General features: G+C 38.6%; 2 protein-coding genes across 7 annotated transcripts in view; one reads left to right on the top strand and one right to left on the bottom strand.

Annotated features, from left to right (window-relative positions):
• Positions 1-1,563, top strand: part of LOC147015652 (heat shock 70 kDa protein 12A-like) — a 3,119-nt gene extending 1,556 nt beyond the window's left edge. Inside the window, exon 2 of the mRNA XM_085848035.1 lies at positions 1-1,563. This exon is cut by the window's left edge and continues 109 nt beyond it. Within this exon, the coding sequence (XP_085704161.1) occupies positions 1-228 (228 nt within the window). The 3' untranslated portion in view covers positions 229-1,563.
• Positions 1,564-10,112: 8,549 nt separating this feature from the next.
• Positions 10,113-26,999, bottom strand: part of ADISSP (adipose secreted signaling protein) — a 63,907-nt gene continuing 47,020 nt past the window's right edge. For all 6 annotated transcript variants that reach the window (XM_085848031.1, XM_085848029.1, XM_085848033.1 and 3 more), the window contains 3 exons: positions 20,942-21,080; positions 13,184-13,306; positions 10,113-11,615 (listed from right to left, as the gene is read on the bottom strand). In XM_085848031.1, the coding sequence (XP_085704157.1) occupies positions 11,515-11,615; positions 13,184-13,306; positions 20,942-21,080 (363 nt within the window). In that variant the 3' untranslated portion in view covers positions 10,113-11,514. The remainder of the gene's footprint in view (positions 11,616-13,183; positions 13,307-20,941; positions 21,081-26,999) is intronic.

Raw genomic sequence — 26,999 nt, 5'->3', positions numbered from 1 at the left:
GGCGAGGCAGTCGTTCGCTCGTACAACCCAGCCCGGGCCACTCAACTTCGCATCATCATCCACGTGTACTGCACGCCCACTGAGCGAGCACAGTTCATCAGCGACGAAGGCGTCCGGAAGTGCGGCACTCTGTGCCTCCAGTTGGAAGCAATGTCACCCTCCACAAACGGGACAACTGCTTGGCGTGAAATACAGATGCGCATGCACTTTGGAGACACCGAGCTGTAGGTGACGGCACTGGACATGCAGATGGGCAAGAGCGTGAAAGCCACCATCGACTTCTTGAGCTTCTAATCCGCTCTGGCGTGAGAGGATTCTGTCCATAACATGCTCGAAGTTGTTAATCTTTTCTACATTTTGCTTCGAGCATCTGTTAAAATTTGTGATTTCTTTCGATGTTTTTTCAAATGCCAAGGAAAATTCCACTTTCCGAAACATTTTGGAAAATAAATCTCAAAAACTTGTGTTTTTAAACCACTCGAAAGTCATAATATTCAAGTGAGACGAATGTTTCGGCCTAATGTTTGCCTGACGTTTGAAGCTTCTGGTGTCCTGGGATATAAGACAAACACCTTGATGCAGATTAACTCCATAGCATCGATGCAATGTATATGAATATATGATGAGGACATATGTTGAAAGACTTCTTGTGATCACACCAAAATCTGGATGACAAAAAAACCAAAAATGTTTTGAATCATTAATTTCATATTTTGCCTTCACTGAAACTTGGAGATAAAGTAATTATATTAAGATTTACACCAATCAAGTAACAGATGTCAGAACTCAACAGCAGGCCACTCTGGGGTTGCAGTTTGTCGTCTGTCTCTGGAGCATCCTCTTCATCAGCTATTTCATTCTTGAAAGATATGGTCATGATGGACATTACTCAAACAAATATCCTCCCTTCTCCCCCCCCCCCCAGCCCTCGCATCTTCACTCTCATTAAAAACATCCTACAGCATGTCAACTTTCACTTATCAAGGTGGAGAAATTCTGAGGGAGTCTTGAGTCCACGACGGTTACAGATTCTGATGGCATCTGTGCTTTCATCATCAAAAAGTGTTTATCTGTTCTGTCTACTCTCTTTTTATCTTTATTTTGCTCTTTTCCAGCTCATTTTCCAAGGGCCGTCTGCCTTCATCCGGTTCATTTTCCATTAGCCAGTATCACCTCGATTCATAAGAATGATCCCAAAACAGATCTAAATTAGAGGGGGAGCACTTGGTAGAGTGTAAAACCTCCGCCGCAAATACTGCTATGTCACTCAAGTGAACCTGATATCCTATTCATTCAATTTGATGTCAACAGTGCTCACAGAGTTATAGTTTGCAACTTTCCCTTTGATTTTTTACTTTTACATACTCCATTCATTCGTCATTACAAGATTCCTTGAGACAGAAATTGATTTTACGTGGGTATATCCACCTGACGTTCCAAAATCAGCCGCAATTATAATTTTGGCATTTTTTTTGTTGGAAATCACTTATAACATGTAGAAATGCAAAAATAAACTTGAAATTTTGTTTAAAAATTTGCAATTTTTTTTTTCTCCAACAATTTCTTTTTTTGGGGGGGGGGGGTTGGAAATCACTTAAAACATGTAGAAATGCAAAAAAAGGAATCGAAATTTTGTTGAAAAAAAGTTGCAAAAATTTTTTTCTCTAACAATTTTTCTTTTTGGGGGGGGGGGGGTGGAAATCACTTAAAACATGAAGAAATTCAAAAAAAAAAAATTCAATTTTTTTTCAAATTGGCCGCCATAGCGGCCATATTGGATTTTGGACCAAGTCCAAAATCTAATGGCATGATCCTTGGACCAGACCTAACACCCCCCCCCCACCAAGTTTCGTCAAAATCCATCGAGGAGTTTTTCCGTAATACTGTTCACAAACAAACAAACAAACAGAAAGGGGTGAAAACAGTAACCTCCATCCATCTTCGATGGCGGAGATTAATAAGTTTAAAGTAAAGGGAGACTATTATATTGAAAACACTGATGGGGCATTTAAAGGGCATATAAAAATAAGGATTTTTCAATTTGGAGAACCCGGTCCATCATCAATAGCTGAATCAATTGAAATAGTGAAACCTGATGTTGAAAAAGTTATTAAAAAGACAGTAAAAGAAATGAAAACTTTAAAGTTTTATATGGGAGTGAAAATGAATATGAAAAGACAAGACGAAGAACAAACTCCTTATATGAGAACAGATCTTCATTCTATAACATCATTTCAAGATTTTTTGAATAGTGGGGTTTATGAAGAACTATCAAGACAAGAGGAGGATGTTGATAATACAGTGGTAGGAAGTGGATTTAATATTGAAAAAACCATCTTTTTAGATATACACATTTTAAAATCAAACCCTCTTAAAGCTTCTTCTTATATTGAATTACCAAAAGAAATAAAACTAAAGAAGGCAGTTGTTAATATTAAGAACAATGACAATAAATGTTTTCTCTGGTCTATTCTTGTTCACTTACATCCTCCAAATTGTAATTCAGAAAGAGTAAAACAATATATGAAATATGAGAATACCTTGGACATTAAAGATTTTAAGTTCCCAATGCCACTCACAGGTATTCCTAAATTTGAGATAAAGAATAATCTTTCTATTAATGTATATGGATTAACGGATACAAACAAAGTTCAAATATTAAAAATTTCAAACAACTATAAAAATGAAGAAACACACATTGATCTTTTATATTTTAGTGTTGGAAAGAATTCACATTATACATACATCAATAATTCATCAAGATTAATCTTTTCTCAGGTATTCAAAACAGCAAACAAAATATATCCTTGTAAGCGATGTCTTAATTCATTTCATACAAAAGAACGATTAGAACAACATTCAAATAAACCAATGTCACCTGCAGGGTGACCCGTATCTTGCCAAAAGGTGACCACGTGTGACTTCTTTAAGGTCAGACTGAGGTGAACAGAGCTGCTATCCACCAGGAGCGACTCCTTGAGGAATATCTGCCTACGAGAGATTCCGATGAGAATCGTTCTACAGAGTAACCATGAAAAATATGCGTTTGCCTCATAACGTCACCAAATGACGTCATAATGTCTCAAGCTTGACATATCTAGAAAGCACTCATCGAGGTGTTCAATTTGAGGTACTACACGATATGGTTCCTAAAACTTGAAAATTTGACCTTGGGGTCAAATATGTTTGACCTGAGGCACTAACTATAAAGGTCAAGGCCAATCGCCACCAAAAATTATCAGCTGAGCGCCAGACCATGAACTATATTCCCATGAAGTTTGAAGACGATCTGATCAAAATTACTCAAAAAATAAGGGTTTCGTCGACTCCCCTGATTTGCGACAAAGTGACCTTGACCTTTGACCTTGACATTCAAAAGTTTATGCGCTGAAAGGGACCTCTATAGGCCTCTGATATTCGAAGTTACAAAAATGTCCAATGATAACTGTGCTCTGCAGAATTTTTTATACATGATTACAAACAAAAAAAAAAAAAAAACATACAAGCTGACTAATATATCTTGCAAAGACTTCGTTTTGGCAAGATAAAAAAAAACATATAAAGGTCAAGGCCAATCGCCACCAAAAATTAATCAGTTGAGTGGCAGACCATGAACTATATTCCCATGAAGTTTGAAGACGATCCGATCAAAATTACTAAAAAAAAAATAAGGGTTTCGGCGACTCCCCTGATTTGCGACAAAGTGACCTTGACCTTTGACCTTGACCTTCAAAATTTTATGCGCTGAAAAGGACCTCTATAGGCCTCTGATATGCGAAGTTACAAAAATTTCCAATGATAACTGTGCTCTGCAGAATTTTTTATACGTGATTACAGACAAACAAAAAATAAATAAAAATACAAAAAAACATACAAGCTGACTAACATATCTTGCAAAAACTTCGTTTTGGCAAGATAAATATTGTAGTAATCATAAATCAGCTGTAATTACAATGCCTAAACCTGGTAAAAAGATTTCTTTTGAAGATTATAATAAATCTATCATGCACCCCTTTGTGATATATATGCTGATTTTGAATGTATCCTTAAAAAGATAAATGCTGCTTCTCCTAATCCAAAAGAATCATATACAAATAAATATCAAAAACATATTCTTTGTGGTTTCTGTTATTATATCAAATCATCTGTTGGAGAAAAGTAGAATAAACTTGAACATTATAGTGGAAAAAAAGCTTCACAAGAGTTTGTAAAACGATTAGAAAAGGATTGTTATAAGACTAACTAAATTATTGAAAGAAACAAATGAACCAATGAAATTAACCGAAGAAGAAAAATTAGAATTTAGAAAGAACAATATCTGTCATATTTGTGAGGAGGAAATTGAGGAGTCTAAAGTTAGGGATCATTGTCATCTTACTGGTAAATATAGAGGTCCCGCTCATTCCTGTTGTAATCTTAATTATAAATTTCCTTCTTTTATTCCAGTCTTTCTTCACAACAGCGCCAACTGTGATACACATCTATTTATAAATTAACTTTCAAAAACACCAGGGAATATTTCTGCCATAACAAACACAAGTCAAAAGTATATTTCATTTACAAAAATGATATTCACAAAACCTTTAACTCGTATTATGTTTCTAGATTCTTACAAGTTTATGGGAAAACCACTAGCCAACCGAGCATCAAATCTAAGCTCCACGGGCTCTTTTCCAAATCTTAATTCATTCTTTCCAAAAGAGGAAATTCTAACTAAAGAGGAAATTTAGATTAAAGAGATAATTCAAAGTAAAGAGGAAATTCTAATTAATGGGGAAGTTAATGAAGAAATTCTAACTAAAGATGAAATTCGAATTATAAAGAAAATTCAAACAATGAATGAAATTCAAACTAAAGAGGAAATTCTGATTAAAGATGAAATTCTGATTTAAGGAGGGAATTCTAACTGGAGAGGAAATTCAAAGAAGGAATAAAATTCAAAGTAAAGAGAAAATTCTTACAAGTAAGGGAATTTATCCTTATGATTATATTATATGGATTCATTTATGAGATTTAAAGAAATAGGACTTCCTTCAAAATAAAGTTTCTATAATAACCTTCATGAAGAAGAGATAAGTGATAAGGAATATAAACACGCACAAGAAATTTGGGAAATACTTAAGATAAAGAACCTTGGAGAATATCATGATTTGTATCTAAAAACAGATGTTTTATTGTTAGCTGATGTGTTTGAAGCTTTGAGATCACTCTGTCATAATAAAAATTGTTATGGATTGGATCATGCCCACTATTTCACAGCTCCTGGTTTAGCTTGGAGTGCAATGTTAAAAATGACAAAAAAGATATAGATTTAATCAGAAATGTAGATATGCTTTTGATGATTGAGAAGTATAAGAGAGGTGGAATATCACAAGTATGTTCAAAAAGATCTGCTAAAGCAAATAATAAATATCTTCCAGATTATGATAGTGAAAAAGACCATAATTATTTGATGTATTTTGATGCTAATAATTTGTATGGATGGGCAATGTCTCAATCTCTGCCTTATGGTAAATTATAGTGGGTGGAAGAAAAGGATTATGAAAAGGCTTTGATGAATATTGTTATTTCTTCTCAAGAGGAATTGAATGAGGAAGAAGAAGGTTATTATTTTGAAGTTGATTTGAGGTACCCGAGTGATCTTCATAATAAGCATAAAGACCTTCCTTTTGCATGTGAGAAAGAAACCCCAAAGAAAGAATGGTTAAGTGATTATCATAAAAGTTTTAATATTAAAGGCAAATCAACAGAAAAGTTATTAACAACATTCTCTGATAAAGAGGGATATGTTTTGCATCAGAAAAGCTTGAAACAGTTTTGAGAGAAGGATTGAGAGTAGCTAAAATTCATAGTTTTAAAATTTAAACAAAGTCCTTGGATGATAAAGTATATTAAATTCAATACAGATGTGAGAACAAATACAAAAGTAAAATTTGAAGGGGAATTCTATAAATTGATGAATAATGCTGTCTTTGGAAAGACAATGGAGAATGTTAGAAACAGGCAAAACATTTGTTTTGCAACATCTTGGAAAGAAGCTTCGAGATTGATAAATAAACCAAGTTTTAAGAGAGAAGAGGTTTTTCAGAGAACTTTTCTGCTATTCATATGGAAAAGGAAAGTATTTAAATGGATAAACCAATTTATATTGGAACAACAGTTCTTGATTTATCAAATATATTGATGTATGATTATTTGTATAATGGCTTAAAGAAAGAGTATGGTGAAAATATTTCATTGTTGTATATGGACACTGATAGTTTTATCCTTGATATAAAAGCTGATGATGTTTATAAAGATATGAAGAAAAATATTGGAGTATATGATACAAGTAATTTTAGTAAGAAGAGTGAGTTATTTTCAAAAAAGAATGAAAAGGTTATTGGTAAGTTTAAGGATGAGTTGGGTGGAAAAGTAATGAGTGAGTTTATTGGATTGAGAGCAAAGGCATATGCTTATAAGTATGGTGATCAGATTGATAAGAGGTTAAAGGGAATAAAGAAATATGTAATAAAGAAATCAATAACTTTTAGAAATTATTTTAATTGTTTGATGAATAAGAAAGAAGAATATAGGAAAATGAATACAATAAGAAGCTATAAACATTAGATATATAGTGAAGAAGTAAATAAAAAGGCATTAGGAGCCTTTGATGATAGATTTATTTTAGATAATGGAATAGATTGTGCTCCATATGGATATTGTATGATAGAGTGTATAGAATAGATTGTGTTTTAACGATGGGAAGATGAGTTAAGGTTTTTAAGGGGCGACTGCAGTGTTTTTTCACAATATATAAATGGTCAAACCAAGTATTAATCAAACTAAAGAGTGGAGAAAATCTCAGTCTTGGTATATAAATGGAAAACATCATGAATGTGAAAAATATCAAATAAGTCTTATTGAAAAAATAACTAAAACAAAGGTGAATAAAACAAATAAGCGAATCAATTTAAAAACTAGTAAGTTAGAGGATGTAAAGAAAAAAAAAATCCTTTAATGGACTGAAAACTTTGATGGTTATCAATTGAACAATGAAAAAACAATTTACTATAATCTCAAAATGATATGTGGCTCAGGGGGTGGTCAAACAAGAGTATTAAGAGAAGTTTATAATTTCGTAATGGCACAAAAAGGGTATCTTAAAAATATAAAGATTCAAATGTTTTATTTTTAAATATTTTAGATGGGGATTATTGTGCAAAGAAAATTAAACTATTGAAGGAATTTGAGAATGAACAAATCTTTATAGGTTCAATGAGTGAGCGAAACAATATGCATTGGTTAATTTAAAAAATTGTCCACCCATCCATACAAGCTCCACCCGCACATTCACCCATCCACCCATCCACCAATCTATTCACCCATCCACATCAAACCTCATCCACATAAACCCGACCCAACGACCCCATGTCCCAACGACAATGACCCCCTGCCCACACAAACCCCTGCCCCAACCCCTGCCCACACAAACCCCTGCCCACACAAACCCCTGCCCCAACCCAAACCGCTGCCCCACACACATGTTTATTTAATTTAAAAAAGTTTCCCTAGGTTAAAAGGGGAGACAAATAAATATACCTTGGGATAAAAAGGGGGTTTATTTTTAGGGAAAAAATATGAATCGCTGAAAATCCCCCATTCATTTACATGGGGAAAAGTGAGCCAGAATCATTATATTCACCCAACTCATGCACTTATGTGGAGAGAGTTGATTCCCCTACCTGACAGCGATCCATCGACCAAGTATCCTTTCCTAATTTAGCTTGCTGACTGAGAAATTTGCTGGGGTGAGGTCGCTACCACACACAGGTAGCTGCTTGTAGCCAGAAGAGAGAGCTGGGTGACAGTTTGGACACTAGTGCACGAGGCAGGACCACAAAGCAACTCGCACGCACAAACATACACGCACACACGGAGGTGGATACTTTCAGACCTGAGAAGGCTCCATTCCACCTTCTGAAACCCGCATATGGAGATAATTCACAAACCTGTGTGTGTGTGTGTGTGTGTGTGTTTGTCATGCTACTCCTGCAGTTCTTTACATCCAGACTTGCTACATGGGATCAGCATGACCCCAATTAGTAAATGGGGGTGTTTTTATCTCTGCCGGTGGTCTTGGGGGAGGGAGGGAAGCAACAAATTTTCTGTGTAAATGTGTATCGTGTAGCACCGCCTCTAGGTGGGAGAAGGTATTACAAGTCCCCACTCTACAGTGCCAGCCGAAACTCGTGTTCCCACGTTTTGCGTTTCTAGTATGGAGATAACAACCAACGGCACACACTTGAAACCAAAATATTAACGAATAAATCTCCAAATATTGCAACAAAAAAAAGCCCCATGTTTTTTTTTGCATTGCATGTTTTAGGGGGCAACCCCCCATAGACCCTTCGTGCCCAATTTTTTTAATTCCGTGAACAAACTTTGGTACATACCAGGTGATGAAGGTTGTGGTCAAGTTTCATCAAAATTGTGTGTGTAGTTTCAGAGAAGTTGCAAGTGTTTATGGACGGATGGATGGATGATCTGCCATCCCATAAGCTCCTTGGAACTATTTTCCAGGGGGCACTAAAAGAAGTGAAAATATCCTGGAAGTTGAAGAACACCAAGATTGGACTTGTGATCATTGGAGCAATGGGAATGATGAAGAAGAACCTCACAGAGATATTAAAGACCATCCCTGGGAATAATAATACAAACAAACTGCACTTGGAAGTTGTCCATAGCTTGGTGATGAGCCTGAAAAGAGCCCTTGGAACAAAAACTTGAGAATACACTTTCGAGCTTGGTCCATAAATCGTGGTTATCTTAAAAGGGAGATAACCATCACCAACACATCACCCCCCTCACCCCACCCCCTTACCGAAAGGGAGATGGATACTTCGAGACTTGGGAGACTCCGTTCCACCTTCTGAAACCCACATATGGAGATAACCATCACCAACACACACACGCACACACAACCCAATCTCCCACTGCATGGTGGACGAGTTGATAACCAAAATAGAACTACCAATGACCATGTTCGCTGAATAAATATCAAAATAGTAATTTGGCTGAGGCCGAGCAAAACGTGGTCAAGGCTGTTTATTCCTGATACATGAAACACTGTGCAACGCATGCCTACAGAAAACATTTTTTGGAACATCAGCCACCCACATTTTCCATCCAATCATCACGTACCTTTGTTAAAAATTGTCCATTGGTAGGCACTCCTACTACTTGTAAATGAAATATTAAAATTATAGTTAAACCTGCTCTGACCCACCCACGTTTGACTCACCAATGGCTAGTACGACCCCTCACCCCTTTTCTTCGTCTCTTTTGCTCAGACGAAGGATTAACGCTCAAAATGTCAGCTTCTCCTTGCTTCCCATGACAGTTCGCATACCTTTTTCAATGTCCTGTTGATTTCATCCATTGTTCCACCTGTGCACCGACGCAGATGGACACTAGCCCGTACAAACAATGCAAGTTCTTCATTCTGTATCGTGATGTAATTTTATCTTCCTTCTTTACTTCGATCCAATCTTGTAGATCACTTGTACCAGAAGCTTTTGTGGACAAGGAGTCCAACAATCTAGCTTATTAAATGGGTACAGGTGAAAATAATTGTTACAATCCATCAAATCTCACCACCCACTTACATGGAAGAACCGGTGGCAGTGGAGTAAAAATCTGTATTTCTTCTGGTGCTGATCACCCTTCAGGCCAACTTGATCGGTGTCCTTCACGGTTATCATTGTCTGATCGATGAATTGATAAGAGATCAGTGGTTTATCACAATTTTGTCTGGTTCTACCTTAAATTGAGATGATTGTCACACATGATATGGCTTGCGTAACATGAATCTCTCGCACTCATTATCTATTAAACTACGAGAGGGCACCTTCAACCTCCAAGATTGAGTGTGCAAGAGCCGATTCATTGCCCCAGCACTCGTGTTTGTGTTTTTTTGAAATATGCAGGTTTTCCCTTCAAGCTACAATTGGCAAAAAGTGACCTCTGCTGCTGATTGTTAAAGTAGACAGAATGGTTGTTTTTTTTTTTTTTTACCCTATTTAGGTGGGGCAGGCAGATTATCCCACACTGAAGGTCATTAAAGAGCCAGCTGAGTTTTATTATTTATTAACAAGCTGATAACTACACATGGCATTTCTCCTGAAATGATAGCTCAACTTCCTGAAGATTAGAATCCAAATGCACAACACATCTGCCTTAAACTGTATTTAAAACCACAACATCTAGGATCCCAGCGTCCAGTGTCCTCAACAATAGGCCATAATTGTACTCGAACAACATAAATACGACTTTTCATAACATAAATAGCCCAGAGAAAAACATTATGTGAGCAGCTTTCAATTAATTCAATTACATTTATTTATCATGCACAATCCAACACGAAATGAACTGATAATGAAGGTTTGACATAACGTTAGTACCCGACATCAATAAAAAATAATCAAGTTAAACGTTTAGGTGCGCATTCTTGAACACAACATGAACTTGAGCTCATATAAAACAGAAATGAATGGAGGTTGGCATGGTGAACATATCAACAGCTGTTTGAGTGATTAGATTGTTTGTCATTGCTCAGAAGACAAAAGTTTGGGTAAAAAAAAGAAAAAATTCAAAAATGAAAGCATCACCATTTAGCATAGCGACCCAATTGGCAAGGTTCAGGGTCCGACGTTTCCTCCACCTCGTGGTCTTCATCTGTGACTGTAGTCCTGCATGAACACCACTCGGCTGTTAAAATGTTGCACCTGACCGACACTTACCTACTGGTACTGGGTGGTTAGAATGAAGTTAATCATCTTCGTGAAAGATCGTGTCGATATGCTTCCAACTCAGGGTTTGCTGCCTCTGTTGCACCGATGAAAGGTTAACAACCGAAACTCTTCTCCTTGCTTCCCACGGTAGTTAGTATATACCTCAATCAACGTCGTGTTGGCTTCATCCATTGTTGTAGTAGGCAGTTACACCACTTGGTAGTGCTTTAATTTTGAAATACGGATCTTCTCCGCCACAACCAGTTTTTATTTGTATAATTAAAGCAAGTCTGTTTGCTAAATGTTCAATAAAACTCTAGCAGATTTCATCCTGTTTATCAGGAAACTTAAAATGTAACTGAATGAACAAACAAACAAAATGGATATAAGCCTGACCTCATAGTATCCATCAATCTCAGGACAGGGACAGGTGAGGACATGTACATGGCCACAAAAGCAATGGCGACACAATGTAAACACGCAAAAGAACAAAAATAACAATAATAATAATAATAATAATAATAATAATAATAATAATAATAATAATAGTAATCACAAATTCTTGGAGTCAAGCTCAAAAGAGTCTGCTTTCCCAATCAAAAACAATGACTCCCAAAAGAGGCCACAAAACACAAAAAAGAAGAAACAGCAGAAGTGGCAGCCAATTTGCAGATGACGACACATTATGGCAAAATTTAATTTACCCTGTGGTGGGTAAAGAAATATGGATGTGGGGACTGGATCAGTCAAATCCGTGCCAGTCGCTCTGCTCCGAATCATACTCCGCCAGCACCCCCACGCATCGCACGCCGTCCAACAACATTGGCGTTCCCTGAAGACGTCCTACGCGCACACAACAAACATCTGTTTGTTCAATTACGAGATAATGCAATGGCAATCGAGGTTCAGCTTCTGTAAATAGACTTGTGCAACAAAGATACATAATAGTGATGTTTTTACATGAAATAACCAAAACTGAGAATATTATAGTATGGGGTGATAAATTTGTAATCAGACGATCAAACGGTTTTAAAATGAATGTCATAATTTTAAATGAATTAAATAAATTAAATATAAAATTAAATAAATTGCTCCAAGACACTCATGAGGTTTTACTTTTCATGAACAATCCCTTAATAAAACATTTTATCAATCGCTTATAAGCCATTGCTCCACAGCTTTCACCAACACAGATTTAGCAACTATACACTGCCATCCTGATGCAGCAGCAGTTGGTAAGGTGCATGTCTGATGCATGACGTCCTTTGGAAACCTAAAGCCGGCTGTCTCGTCCAGAATTAGGTGGTGAATGTGAAAGATACAACAGCATGCCCCAAAAAGAGTAGGCCATTGTGTGCCTCGGCTCAGTTATCTGCTTGTGGGGCTAGCTGTGTAATTCATTCATTACTTTTTGTAGTAGTTCACAATGCTGGGGTGTGGATATGGCACAGGAATGTTTGGCCAAAAGATCTCCTCTTCTGCACAATTATTTTAATGGCACAAATTTTAGGTACTCTCAGTCATGAACAGATACAGTGGAAGCATATTTGAGGGATAGCTTTTAAGAATTATATTTCTCTGACATCATTTCGTCAAATCTGCAATACCGTATGTTTCACATCTTCTCACTTTTCTCGTGGTGGTGGATGGGGTGAGAATGGGAGGGCGAGGGAAACAACAAATACCAGGAAAATAATAAGGAAATACATTGATTTTCCATCAATTACCATCACTTGTACGTATTGTACGGTTAAGCCAGATGACAAAGTACATCAACTGTTTATGCCACTCAAAGATTATGGTCTAATTTTTATGCTCTGTGTTTCAACTTGTGGCTCACTTAACAAAATAAAATAATAAAAAATAAAAATAAAAATAAACAAATAAGCAAATATTAGTTCCCTTACAAGGAACTTCAATGCTGGAAGTGGCCAATACACTCATCAGAGCCTGCACTATGATTGCTAACCTATGGTTGTTTATCCATGCTCTATCCTATTTAAAAGAAACAGCATCAAGCAAGGAAGCAGGCAGTACCATTTTTAATGTCTTTGGGATGACTCAGCCAGGGTTCAACCCACTGACCTTCCAGACTCAAAGATGATGCTCTATGGCCACCACATTTTACTACCAACACATTTGTTCAAACTAGAACCTAATGAATCCAACAATATTTAGGACACCAACAAAACCAAAGAAAACAGGCACAAGTGCAAACAAAACACCACCGTGCCGACAGGGGAGAAAAGGTACTTATCAGCTCGAATGCTTGATACCAGATTACTGTAGTACTTGTATCGGTTCATGATCGAAGCTGCCCTTTGTCAAGTTAAACATTACTGTGCGAGAAAACCTATCTGGCTCAAGGAGGTGTCAATATTGACCGAGGAGAATCGGACACACTCGCTTACCCATAACTCGGGCATGCAGGGACACCTTTACACAGACTTCATCATCTGTGTTGTTGGAAATAATGACATCTTCCTGCAAGACTCCTTCTTTGTGTGCGGTGTACAAACAGCACAGGACGTGGCCTGCAGGACAGGAAACAGAGAAACCTTCATTGTCAGACTCCGTCGTCCACCCATGTATAAAACCTTTGCCTTTTTGCTTCCACCTTTTGGTTGAAGCAGATACCTGACGTCATGCTAAGGTAGGAGAGTTTATGAGCAGGAAAATGACATTAAGCACAGGCACCAGAAGCACCAAAATCGAATTTATTCACTTATGAGCTCATATGCAGCATTTCCTTCCACGCAAAGCACTGGACCGAGAATCTGGGAAAAGGTCACCTAAGGTTATTAATTATCCTAAGCAAATGCTAAGAGGTGTGCTAACTACCGAAGGAAAAAGGTGAAGCAACGTTTCACATGTGAGCCCTTCTTCAAAGCAAAAGAGCAACCCTCTTTCTTGAGGGGTTCCCACATTCGGTTGAGAAAATTGATTGTTCATATTTATCTGCCGACACAGACCAACTCCAGTCCTTATAAAACCAGAGAGTTCATACAACACGTTATCTAATGCAGTCTTGAGAAAAAGGACATGACGTCTACAATGATCAGTCTTTGCCCTGCAAGCAATTCACATACAAGCTTGTTTATGACCCTTAGATCACTGCAAAACCAAAATAAATAGAAGATAGAAATAAGAGTTTCAACAGAACTCTTCTTCAGGAACTGAGATTTTGTATCAAAAATAAAATGATTGCAACACCAGAATTTTTTTTTATTTTAAATATAAATTTAGTAAAAAATATTTTCAATTAATTCATTAAAGTCCATCAGATCCCACACATCCTTTGAGTCCTTCAAGAGCTTAGTGCCCAGAGTGGAACAACAAACAGGCCAACCCAACATTTTCACCCTTTCACGCTCTATCATCCAAACCATTCATGAGCCTCAATCTTTGTATAAAAGGAGACCTCTTTGAGAGCATAACTTTTTCTTCACACCGTATAAAAAGTGGAGAGAGAGATAGAGACAGAGACAGAGACAGAGACAGAGACAGAGACAGAGACAGAGACAGAGACAGAGACAGAGACAGAGACAGAGACAGAGACAGAGACAGAGACAGAGACAGAGACAGAGACAGAGACAGAGACAGAGACAGAGACAGAGACAGAGACAGAGAGGCAGAGGCAGAGGCATCATAATATCATCACCCCATTTGAAAGCCTTTATCCCTGAGCAGGGGTCAGCTTTTTGTGGGCGCCAATCAAGGTACCCTTTCTTGTGGCAATGTTTTTACGGCCGGATGTCCTTCCTGATGCCAACCCTTTAGTCGCCTTCGACATGCAGGGATAATTACCAATATACTGGTACTCATTTCGCCTACCTTCGGAAGGATGACAGGCTGAGTGAACCCCCCTCATGCGAACTCAGTGGCCAGCGGGGCTCAAACTCAGGACCCCCAAGGATCCCAAGCCACCACCCTAACCACTGTGAGCCACACCAGGCTCACAGAAAAATTATCATATGATGGGGGAAATAAAACTTTATTTAAAATTGCTCTTTCAAAAACTCATTAAACTGAACTTTCACATTGGTCATACATTTGTTCCAAAAACTATCTTGGCCGATGTCCTTTAAAGGCATAAAATAATAAGAGGACATCAGCCAAGAGAGAAAACTCCACTCTCTTGGCTGAAGAATACTTTTTTCGCAGTCGGAACTGCTGGTAAATTCAATTCCGGAGTTTACATTTGAAATTTGGCTGAGATTTGCAAACATGCATTTTTATATAGTTTAGGACTCCCTAATGAGAACTAGGAATGCTTGCAATTTTTCTGAGTAGCCTTACATCGTGAAATCCAAGATGGCATCCCAGATTTGTGTACTGGTGTGTTACGTAATTAATAAGACACATAACTCGAAGTTTTACTTTACAACTGCTGGCAGTGATGACCATATACTAAGACGTCCCACTTTGATTGGACACTTGATCCTGACCCATGACGTTTATTATTATTATTATATTGAATTTAGAATGGGAGCAAAATAAATTCAATTCAAATCAAATGGAAGACCAAATAGGTACAGTACAGCACTGGGGTAATCAGAAGGAACCTAAACAAGCAAAAAGCAAAGATGAAGTCATCAGGAGGAACCTGGATCGGATTCGCTTTTCAGCTACTACTCCTCCACTCTCAAACTAAACCAGGCACAGCCAAGTGAGCCTTATTCAAAAAAAAATCAAAACGAACCAACATTCAAATAAGAAAAAAATATAACAAATTCTGCCTGTCACACCATGCGTCCGATCAGGTTGAAATTTAAAATATTTATTTCCCATCAACACTATATCATGATTGTGAAGTTTCACATCGATTGATTAAGCGGTTCAAGAGAGAGAGAATTTTAAAAAGATTTTCACTCAATCTAATATGGCTACTAGACCATGTGACATCAATTATTTATGAATACCCTGGTATCCCCAAGGCTTGGGGAACATTTGTGTGAAGTTTCCCCTCGATCTGTCCAGCCATTCTGGAGAAGAAGATTTTTTATAGGTTTTCGGGTAAATCCAATATGGCTGCCAAACCATTTGATCTGTGACGTCAAATGTGTGAACCTTTTGTTCCTCGTGGATAGGGGCGTCATACGTGTAAAGTTTCGCCTGAATCCAATTTTTTTCCTCGGTGCAATTACAGAGACACAGAGGTCCAATATTTTTCCCCTTTTTCCAACATCGCTGCTGCACCACGTGACCTATGATGCCATAATTATCATTAAAACAATCAACATGAGTCGTTGCACCTATGGTGAAAATGTCCTCTCAATCCGACAAGCGGTTGTGAATAAAAAAATATGAAAGTTCTGTGCAGACAAAAAAACAAACGGACCCAAACGTAATACCCTCTCCTTCGGCGAGGGTAATTGGATGCTTGTTTAGTCCTATGTTTATCAGGTCAAGGAATTCATTTCCAGGTGTGAAAAATTGTTTCGAGCAATATTTTATACAGTTTTGTTCTATATACACCATATTCACAGTCAAAATCAAATAATTAATCCATACTCTTTCATATTTTGAGCTATATGTGCAATATTTCCTTTTTCATTTTGCCTACCAGTGGATGAAAGAAAGGAATCACATTTCTGATTGTTGTAGTAATGTAAATAAAACATGTTTTAGTTCAAATGCTGATCTTTGTTTTTCAGAGTAATGCAACATGCTCGATAGCAGTGAACTGCCGGCTGACAAAAGACAAAGACCGGAGGAAACAGACTATAATCATCGCTTGATATGTCAAACAGTTGGTGGGGAATTAGTACTCCCAAACCAACTTCCCTTCAAAAATTCCGAGAGTGTGTGCATGTCCGAGGATGCTAAGCGGACAAAGGCTACAAGACATCCAGCTCATGATTGCATGTTGTCGACTGTAAAAGGCTTCTCGATCTGCATGCTTCCTATCATAGAAAATGCTCCCAAGAAACAGGACAGCACACTGCTATGATGAAGGCCATTTAATCTTTGATAACTATGCAGTCGAGGAATTCCCCCTGAAAGGCATAACAAGAAGAAAACGAGTTGGATCTGTGCAGCCAGTTAACTTCCTTGTGAAGGATACGACATCGATTGCAAAGATTAGCATGAAGCAATTTCTATCCAGCATCAAAACCAAAGATGAACTCACTGTCTACCTTGCACAAAAAAGCTTCATTCACTTCAGAGACAAGTCCAAAACATTTATAGTGACATCATGGGAGAAAGTTTTCTCTCCAAGTAGGGGAGTACACCACTTCGAATGTACCCATGAGAAAGCTGATGGCAGATTAATCTTGCATGCAGTTGATGCAACAGATCATGGCACAGATGTGGTAGACTTTTTCAGTCAAGACACTGATGTATTGGTGTTGTTAGTGAGGAGTGTCTCCCAGCTTTATCTCAACACCAACTTTCAAACAGGAACAGGTGGGAAGGGAAGGAAGTATGAGGGGAATGCAGCATGATAGGAGGGGAAGGGAAGGCAGCGTGAGGGGCATGGAAGAGAAGGGCGATAAAATGTGCCCAAACAGCAACATTTTCTTTTTAACCGCTGGTTTCTATATAAGACTGGATGGGAGCATTTCAAGCCCTCGCAACCTACCTGGCAAAGGCCTGCCTACAAGCATGCATGCTCGCACATGCAGTGACCTTTTCCCCTTCCGGTCGGCTCACTCTGAATCCGATGAGTACATGCTACACAATGGGGAAGCATTTTTAATTCAAAACTAAGCTGTCAGTCCCTTAACAGAGGGGGTGGGGTGGGGAAGAGAGGGAGGGGTGGAGGGAGAGAGAGGAGAGAGGTAGAGGGAGAGAGGTGAGCGGGAGGGGTGAGAGATAGAGAGATATGGGAAAAAAGAGAAGGAGAGAGAGAGAGAGGTGGGAAAAACAGAGAGAGAGAGAGAGAGAGAGAGAGAGAAAGAAAGAGAGAGAGAGAGAGAGAGAGAGAGAGAGAGAGAGAGAGAGAGAGAGAGACAGAGAGAGAGAGAGAGAGAGAGAGAGAGAAAGAGAGAGAGAGAAAGAGAGAGAGAGAAAGAGAGAGAAAGAGGGGTTGGAGAGGGATTGGAGTGAGGGAGAGACAGCAGGAGGGAGAGGGGCTGGAGAGAGGATGGGAGGGAGAGGGGTTGGACAGTGGGGGGAGAATGAGGAGGGAAGAGGAAAACTCTCCAATGAAATGGTTGAGAAGGAACAGCAAGCTTGGCAAGCGATGAGCGATCGCTGATCGGTCATTTGAACACCATGCACCCAGAGATACGTGGAATGTCAAGCAATGTCCGAATTGGACAAATGAATACTTTTTTTTCGCAGTCGGAACTGCTGGTAAATTCAATTCCGGAGTTTACATTTTGAAATTTGGCTCAGATTAAGAGATTGTCGAGGTTATGGCATGTGCAGAAATGAAATAAAGCCGCAAACACTGACATCTCCAGGCGTTTATACGCATTGCAATGTATCCAGTGATTTGTTGGCATGATGATCGGCATTCTATGATACGAGTGAGGAAAGTTAATAAATAAATAAATAAAAACTTTATCATTAAGAAACCATCGCAGCCTGTTCCAAGTCAAGGCATTGTTGAGCAGGCCAAAAAAAATGGTGACTTAAGACTGCAGCGAGGGACAGCGAGGTGACCACGCATGAGCCTTGATAAAGGATAATGTAATAATGCTGTTAGTTATCTTCAAAAGGGGTGTTTAAATTAACCCAAACACGCAGTTTTCAATCATGCACTCCCTTGGAGTTGCTTTAGTTAGTAAGCACGCAAGTTTCATGCCGCTAGGTTTCATAGTTTTGAAGTTATGGAGAAGACACACACACACACACTGACCGACTGACTAACACACTGACACTTATTTATAGATTATCTTTTGATTTTTTTGAAAGGTTTTTTTTTTATAATAGTTGCAAGTACTCATCAGCAAAGATTGGATGACTTTTTAAATGTCAGTTATAAAAGTGTAGTGCATAGGAATGTCATGGAATATAGGTTCAGTTTGTATTTTGAAATGTTTAGGGGATTCCTACATCAACTGATGAGCATAGTTCATTGTTACTAAATATAGTGTGAGATTTTGTTACGGATTAACATTAAGGTGTTAAAATAATTTGTACTACTCGTGAGCACAAGTACAGCAGCATTGGTAATTTGACACTTGTGAAATATTAATTTAAATTCGCCATACATATGAAACACAACAAGTGTTTCAGAAAATTAGTTCATACCATTACTGGGTACATTGTTGTCACAATCCTGTGGCTGTGGGTACCTTCCTTTTGTGTGGATATCCAGGACTTGTTTGTGCTGAAATAAGCTCGTATATGTAAGTTATTCTTGTTTTGTATAATGTCAGTTCTTGAATAAATCTTTTCATAACATTTCAGTCTCTTTGTCCATGGTCAAACACATTGCTTGGGTGAAATAAAACATCAAAGTCCATTAAATATTGCACCAAGAGATTTTTCATTGTCAAAAATGAGTTGCTTGGTCCAAAAAAATGTAGAGATTGAGCCCAATTTCATTCAAATGTCAATTAGCAGATAATATCTGGCAATGTTTGGTCTCAGCAGCCATCTTCGATGCCATCTTGATTTGAAGCATGTTCAATTAAATTTTTTTAATTGCAAACTGATTATTATTTTTTTTAATTCTGCACTTTAAATGTTTGCAAATTTTAACATGAAATGCACACGGAAGTGTTTTTTATTTTTATTTTTATTTTATATAAACATATACCTGAGGTCCCTGGACTCTGAATGCACCAAAGTTGGCCTATAAAAGCCAAGTCTGAGTTGAATGGCTTCATACAGCGAATTGTAAATGGTAAATACAGACTGCTTTGTAATTCTTGCAGAATATTTTTCAAAGAATGTTGCAAATTTATTGGTAGATTAAAAAAAAACAATGTTGAAAACAAATAAATTGCCTAATAGCATTCCAAAAATGTTGGGGTGGCCTCTTTGCTTCTCGCTTCTCAATGCAGAGATCACATGATTTACATTCAATCTCATATATAGGCCTACAATTTTGTACTCCAAGATACATATGCAATTCAAGGTACTACTGAAAGAATGGACTACCTCGATTCCGTACGTTAATGAGTACCTTGACTCCAATATGGGGAACTGTCATCTCATACTCTAGGAAATACAGCATCATTGGATGGAAGGGAAGCATACTCCAGAGACAGACTTAACAGGCATGACCAGGTTTTAGACGATGGAGACAAGTTTGAAATTTCGATATTGAGGTTGGACAGATGCTGTTTTCTGGCTTTCCTGAGAGTAGAAACACACTTGTTGCGGGTTTTGTGGAATGATCTGAGATTGCCTTTGGTTGGATTTGCCTTTCAGGAGGAGAATGTAAGTTGTTTCAAGGTAACTACCTCACCACAGGATTCAGTGTACTAACGGCGGGAGGAAGGGAATGATAACTGAAGATGAAATGGGATGAATCTGTGCAGAAGAGAGAGCAGGTTTCTATGGAAGAATTCCCAGGCCGAGTCAATAGAGACCAGTCCTGAAGTGCAATGACTGCTTGCAGTCCCTGCCAGTTTGCCTGAGTGAACTTCCAGACTCACCAGTGAACTTGAAGAACAATCTGAAAATTATTTTTATCCATTTAGCCGAGCATTTTTTTTTTAAACTCCCAATTGTCCTTATGAGAACATTCCTACCCTTACTGTTCAATATCCTACAGCTTAAACTGTTGAGTATTGGCAAACACTTAATTTTAATGTTGAAACTTTACCATTAGTGGTGATATAGAATTAAATGCTAAATTAAAAACCATACAAGATATTCCACTCAAAATGGTCAAAACAGTACTCTGACAACTGATTGAGCTGAATTTTTCTGTTTGTGTACAATGCAAGCATGTTTTTTGCAACTTATAAACACAAAGTTCTACGATTCAACATGTATGGTGGTGGCCTAATAATGATGCCACAGACGTGTTGTGGGTTCAACTCCAACCGAGGGCAGCAGTTTTCAGGATTCACACTCCAAAATTAGGAAAGAAAATGAAAAAAATACCATGCCTCAATCAGATTGTTGATAAAAGCCCAGGTGGCTCACTAATAAACCTGAAGGTGGAAGGGAGTAATCTGCCTGGTCTGGTTTATGAAGAGACAGATCCCCCTAACTGATTAATGAAAACGAAAATGAAGTTTGAATCAAGAGAAACTTACCTTCAGCAGAAGACCTGATACCTTTGAGCTGGAGGTACTCGGTTTTGGTTGCCACACAGGTATCACTTTTAAGCCAGTCCAGTACAGTAGGTAGTGTGACAGTTATTTCATACTTGTGGCCAATCTTCAGAAATCCAACCTGAATGCAACAAAACTCCGTATGAGTGGGAAAATGATGGGGTGGGGGTGGGGAGAAGAAAAAGAGAGAAAAACATTTGAGGCTCTGAGTCTGGAGGGAGAAGGGAGGTAATGCTACAAGATTTCATTATTGAAGGATGTGCATCATAATAATGAAGAAAGCATTTTATCAAGGAGAATTAAAAGTTTAGCACTTGGATATGCATTTGCTGGCCAAATTTAAATGACCTGGCAGAATGAGAAGTGACATTCTCCACTGGCTGAGTCTGGTCCTTGTATTTTCAAGAATAATATTGATGATCCAACTTTATTACTGCACCATCAAATCATCTGAATTCAGTTCGCCTGTTAGTGAACGCTGGACGTGTGTAAAAACTGAAGTTTAAACAATCCAGACTAATGATTGACATCAAGGAGAATTAAAAGTTTCTCATCGTGCTCCACAGTTCATAGACTTCAGACAAGAGGAACGTACAGCCAAGTTAGTCCTCACCTTGGTGTGAAGATGATATAATTTCGACACCAGGATGTGTCTAGATGGACAGAGCTATGCGGAGCTATCCTGATGTGAAGCCGATTTAGTAAACAAGGAGGTGCCACCAGACCAACCTCCAAACACCTGTGCTGTTGCAACGAAACACTTCCATACTGATATTTACCAATACATTGGCACCTTTCTGAAGCTTGTAAGTACAACACCTCTGGTATCGTATGAATGATAAAGGAGAGTGAAAGTGTGTTCAGGAGACGAAACAACTTTAAAAGGGCTCACATGCCAGGAGAAAAGTTTGAGTGTGCTCGCATGCATTATTTCATGGATGACAATATCTAGATGATGAATGTGGAAAACTTTGCAAACCTCACCCTGGGATACTTGCAAGTACTGTGCTACAGGAGACGGGCAGAAAGGTCAGTCCATGATGGCGGTAAAACCTTAAGGTCAATTAATTTCCTCAACAAGCAAACATTCTGTGAGGTTTTTCTGTTAGTATTACTTGTTGGAATAACGTTCGGTCAATACCCATCCGATTAAAGTATCAGTGCACCTTGGACAAACTCCATGTTGATGTGTATAATAGGTTATCATGGCATTTCATGGGGAACGGGCAATTACATTTTTAAACAGCTCGCTATTAAACTGGAAGAAGTTTGGAGGAAACTTGGCCTGCTTCAGGCATTCTATACTTATTACTGGATCAGATCGCTGTCTGTATGCATGAATGATGAATCCCATCTTTTCTTTTCTCAACCTTCCACCCCCTCTCTTTTGGAAAATGATAACAACATCCATACAGTACATGTTATGTTTGTTAGTCTGTTGTTTACCATCCATCCATTGGGACCATACTCTGTGCAGAGCGTTGTTGCTGCCCAAGCAGTCTCCTTGGCTATTGGGTGCAATCCTGGATGGGTCGCCACTCCGACACAGGATACCAGCAAGCTGGCACTCATTTTGCCAACTTCATAAAGATGACAGGTAGAGCCAACCCCACCTGGTATTCATTCAAGAGCCAAGGGGGATTTGAACAAAGGAGCCTCGGGACATTTTCACAAAAGCGGGTCAGGTAATGGTAAAGAACAAACTCAAAAATCAACTTTCTTTGATATTCTCGAAATAGTGCTTGAACCCCTTATAAGGCCGAGAAAAATGTTGAAATGATGTCAGCAACGCAGGATCACCATTAGGCATCTGCACTGACTGGGCAATATATGCTTGATAAAAATTCTCGGACAGTCTTTACCATTATTTACCACCTGACCCCCTTTTGTGAAAATGTCCCCCGAGGATCCCAAGCCCACCACCCTCACCATCAAGCCAACACCAGGCATATTGTTTACAAACATCCTTGTAATTCAGATAACGTTATATATTTATGAATGTGCAATTACTATATTCAGTTACATATTGGTGAGTGTCGGTTCTGAGTCTGGGGGAAGGGAGGGAAGTCAGTGGTTCAAACCCGACCCTGGCCGAATCATACCAAAGGCTTTAAAATGGTACATGCTGCTTCCTCACTCAATGGTCATCATTTGATAGAGCATGGATAACCTCCATGAGCTGGCATCCCTTATTTGGAGGATAATATTTGGCCCGAAAGGTGCCCTGTTGACGACAGAGAGAAATGTGCCGCTACTAAATGGTGCAGCCGACATTCAGTGTGTTTTCCAGGAAGGAACTTCTCCCTCCCACCCCCAAGGTTAAAGCAGTGTTTGTCTGATGTAAAGTCCTGCATTGTCTGCCATCTCTGTCTGCTAAGAGTGTGATAGCTCTTTCATGGGCCTTAGAAACCATCGTAAACATGTCTCATAATGACATTGACCTGCATATGATACAGGATATGAGCTCATATGTACAAGCTTCCCCAAGTGCCTTCAGTAACCTTAAAAAAAAGGGCATTATCTTGAACAGTATGCATACCTAACGATAAGGACAAAACATGAACAAACCATCAAAAACAAATTTGTGTATACTGTATTGGGGAAAAATAATATTCGCAAGATTTCCTTTTAAAGGAACAAATAGTCCACAATCAATATGTCATAGGAATTTGTTAAAATTGCCTTCCATATTGTGTGAAACTTAAAAGATTCAGATGAAATATGTAGCCATCTATCAAACATTCATTGAAGGAAAATAAAATTTAAAAGTATTTTTCAAAAAAAAAAATTATAGAGGGAACGAAACACAGAAGAAGGTGGTGAGGAGAAAATGGGGTCACCAATTATTGACATATTTCTAAACAAGATATGTAAGAAATTTTGGCCATGAGCCAGTCAGTTTGTGGAAGACTTGGGCCAAAACCATTCCCAAGCGTCTCCACAAAAATGTGGAATAACTTACGCCATCAAAGTAGCAATAGTAGTAAACGGTGGATTCTTCCCGGGATTACAAGGAAAAATAAGTATGCAAGTTTTTTTTAAATCCCCACATAGTCTGGAAGCTGTTCCTCAAAAGGCTACTAGTTTTCGAGTTCGTCGGCCGAGAGTACTTACTTGGTGTGTTGGTACCAATGTTTAGGGAAATATGTCAGCATTATGAATAGACCTGATGTGGAGGTCAAATCTATTGCCAAAGTGATCAAAATGGCGATCCAAGATGGCCACCACCGCCATTATCGAAAATCATTACCTTCGCATTCTGCGAAAGGTTATGTTTTGGTCGGCGTGTATTTATTTATTTATTTGTAATCTTGCGATTCATATAACTCAAAAAAGTATTAAACCGAATTGCATGAAATTTGGTGGGATGATTGGTTATTAGCCAGGAAGCATTCGATTAGATTTTGGGATCATTCAGGTCAAAGGTCAAGGTCAAGGTCAAGGTCACGAAAAGGTCAAAATCATCTTTTTACGATAACACGGTCAATTTTTATTCAATTTGCATGCAACTAACGCCAAAATGTTCAGAATTCAACGCCTCATCTTGTGATATGCAATATGACACAATGACGCCCATACTTTTGTTTATTTATTTATAATCTTGTGATTCGTATAACTCAAAAAGTATTAAACCGAATTGCATGAAATTTGGTGGGATGATTAGTTATTAGCCAGGAAGCATTCAATTAGATTTTGGAATCGTTTGGGTCAAAGGTCAAGGTCAAGGTCACGAAAAGGTCAAAATCGTCTTTTTACGATAACACGGTCAATTTTTATTCAATTTGCATACAACTAACGCCAAAATGTTCAGAATTCAACGCCTCATCTTGTGATATGCAATATGACACAATGACGCCCATACTCTTGTTACCGGTTATGGGTCAAAGGTCAGGGGGTCACGACCTTGAAAAATATGCGGTTTTTGTCATAACGCGGTCAATTCTTGTCCGCTTTACATGAACCCAGCACCAAAATGTTCAGAATTTAATGCCCAATCTTGTGACACAATGACGTCATAACACATGTCACCGGTTGGGGTAAAATGTCGGGGGGGGTCACGCCCTTGAAAAATATGCGGTTTTCAGCATAACTCAGTCAATTCTTATTCGATTTGCATGAAACCAACATCAAACGAGATTACCTTCTCTTGTTGAAACGTTGTATTCACCGAGCTTGCGAGTGAAGACTCGCCAAAACGACCTGAGTTGATTGTTGTTTAGTCCGTAGCCCCCGAAAGTCAGGGGGGGTCACGACATTATAGATATGTGGTTTGTGTCATAAGACCATTCATATGAAACCAGTTCCCCACACTCATATCAAGAACAAAAAAAGTAGTGGCGGTGAAGGTATGTGCTCTATGAGTGCCCGTTCTAGTTCTTTTATAAATTACTTGGCACGAGAGTAAGATAGGAAGATAATTTCAGTGTCTCTACCCACTAAATCAGGGGTAAGCTATCCAATGGTCATGTTTGCATGCTAAACTGGGGGACGGGCGGCCATATTTTCAAGATGGCCACCCTCGCATTTGATAAAAATGCTAATTTTTATGATTATTGGCCAACATAATGATGCTGGAACATAATTTCTGAGGTGACTCCCATAAAATCAGGTTCAGTGATTCAAATAAGCATGTAAAGGCATTTTCAAATGCAATAGGTAATTTGGTTTCAGGGTTGGACCCCCCTGGGGGGCAGAAATGGCCCATGCCGCCATTACTGAAAAAATACATTTTTGCTCATATCTCGGTTCTCGAGTGTCATAGCATGATAATTATTGTGGCTATACCCACTATATCTGGGGCAAACTGTTCAATGATGATGCTAATTGATTCACAAGTGCAACTGGACCAGGCATCTGGCTGCTGTTACAGAAATGCTACCATACTTCTTCGCCTACGACCATGTCAATTATTCTCGATGGGCGATGGTATATCTCACTGATATGAAACTGTTGCCCACAACTGCACCACTTGTCCATAGACAATTTCTGGAGGGTAACTTCAGTATCAAAAGATCGAGCAGCCCATTCAACAAGGTCTGGTCAGATATGGCTTTAGAGCAATCAGTGAATCGTGACTCCAAGACAAAGGGTGGTGTAGTTGGATTAACACAATCACCAACTGCCCTAGTGAGATGGTCCTGACTGCTAACAAGTATGCAGAGGCTGTGTCTGCAGTAAAGGGTATGTGTGACCTTGATGAAGATAGAAGAGCAAGGAAACACAAAGAGTTTGGACCTACAATAATGGCACGGGATGAGAGAGATGTTGAGGCTATCACATCCATAATTATTAAGCAGATGGTGGTTCCATTTCAAGGGGATACCAACAACAATGAAGGCAGATTAGTAAACATTGCAACAGGGTACTGGCCAGCCAAAAAGTGGAGCAAGACTTACTAAATGCAAAAAAGACAGGAAAAGAGGCTGCAAAGCTATTTGCAGAGGAACAAATGAACACTACTACCAAGAGTGTCTTTGATAAGATCACAAAAAACAAGCTCCAGACATTTAAAAGAAAGCAAGTAGTTGATAAAAATGGAAAGGCCAAGACTGTCATATTAGAATGGAATCTATTTGCTCGAATAGTGATTGTTGCAAAGGGTAGAAGGGTTGACATACAGGAGTTGCTTTCTTATGAGCTGTCGAGCATTCCACAGTCCCTTGCAAGAATGGATGGTTCCTTGCTGAAAACAGTCAAGGCTCAGCTACTGCATCAGCTTGAGACTAGTTGCAAAATGCTGGATGTTCTGCCACCATATTCACCAAGCAGCTGTAGCTGGCTTATTGATGCCATGGCACTTCTTCAGATAATCAAGAAGTGTGACGCAAAAACCTTTAATGACCTCTCTGATACCATGCTACATTTTGCACTGAAACTAATAAGGGATGGCATGTGCAATCAGGTTGATGTAATCTTCGACAGATATGATGAGGAGCGTTTCATTAAGGCTGGCAAAAGAACTAGGCATCAGCAAATCCAAGGGATGAAGATTGTTTTCTCCAAGCCAAGCCAGCCAATTCCCAAGCAACTCAACAAATTT

Source organism: Eptatretus burgeri, chromosome 12, assembly GCF_056783735.1.
Source record: "Eptatretus burgeri isolate ZD-2024b chromosome 12, Ebu_testis_v1, whole genome shotgun sequence".
In the NCBI taxonomy this organism is placed as follows: Eukaryota; Metazoa; Chordata; class Myxini; order Myxiniformes; family Myxinidae; genus Eptatretus; species Eptatretus burgeri.
This window is presented reverse-complemented; position numbering and strand designations above follow the sequence as displayed.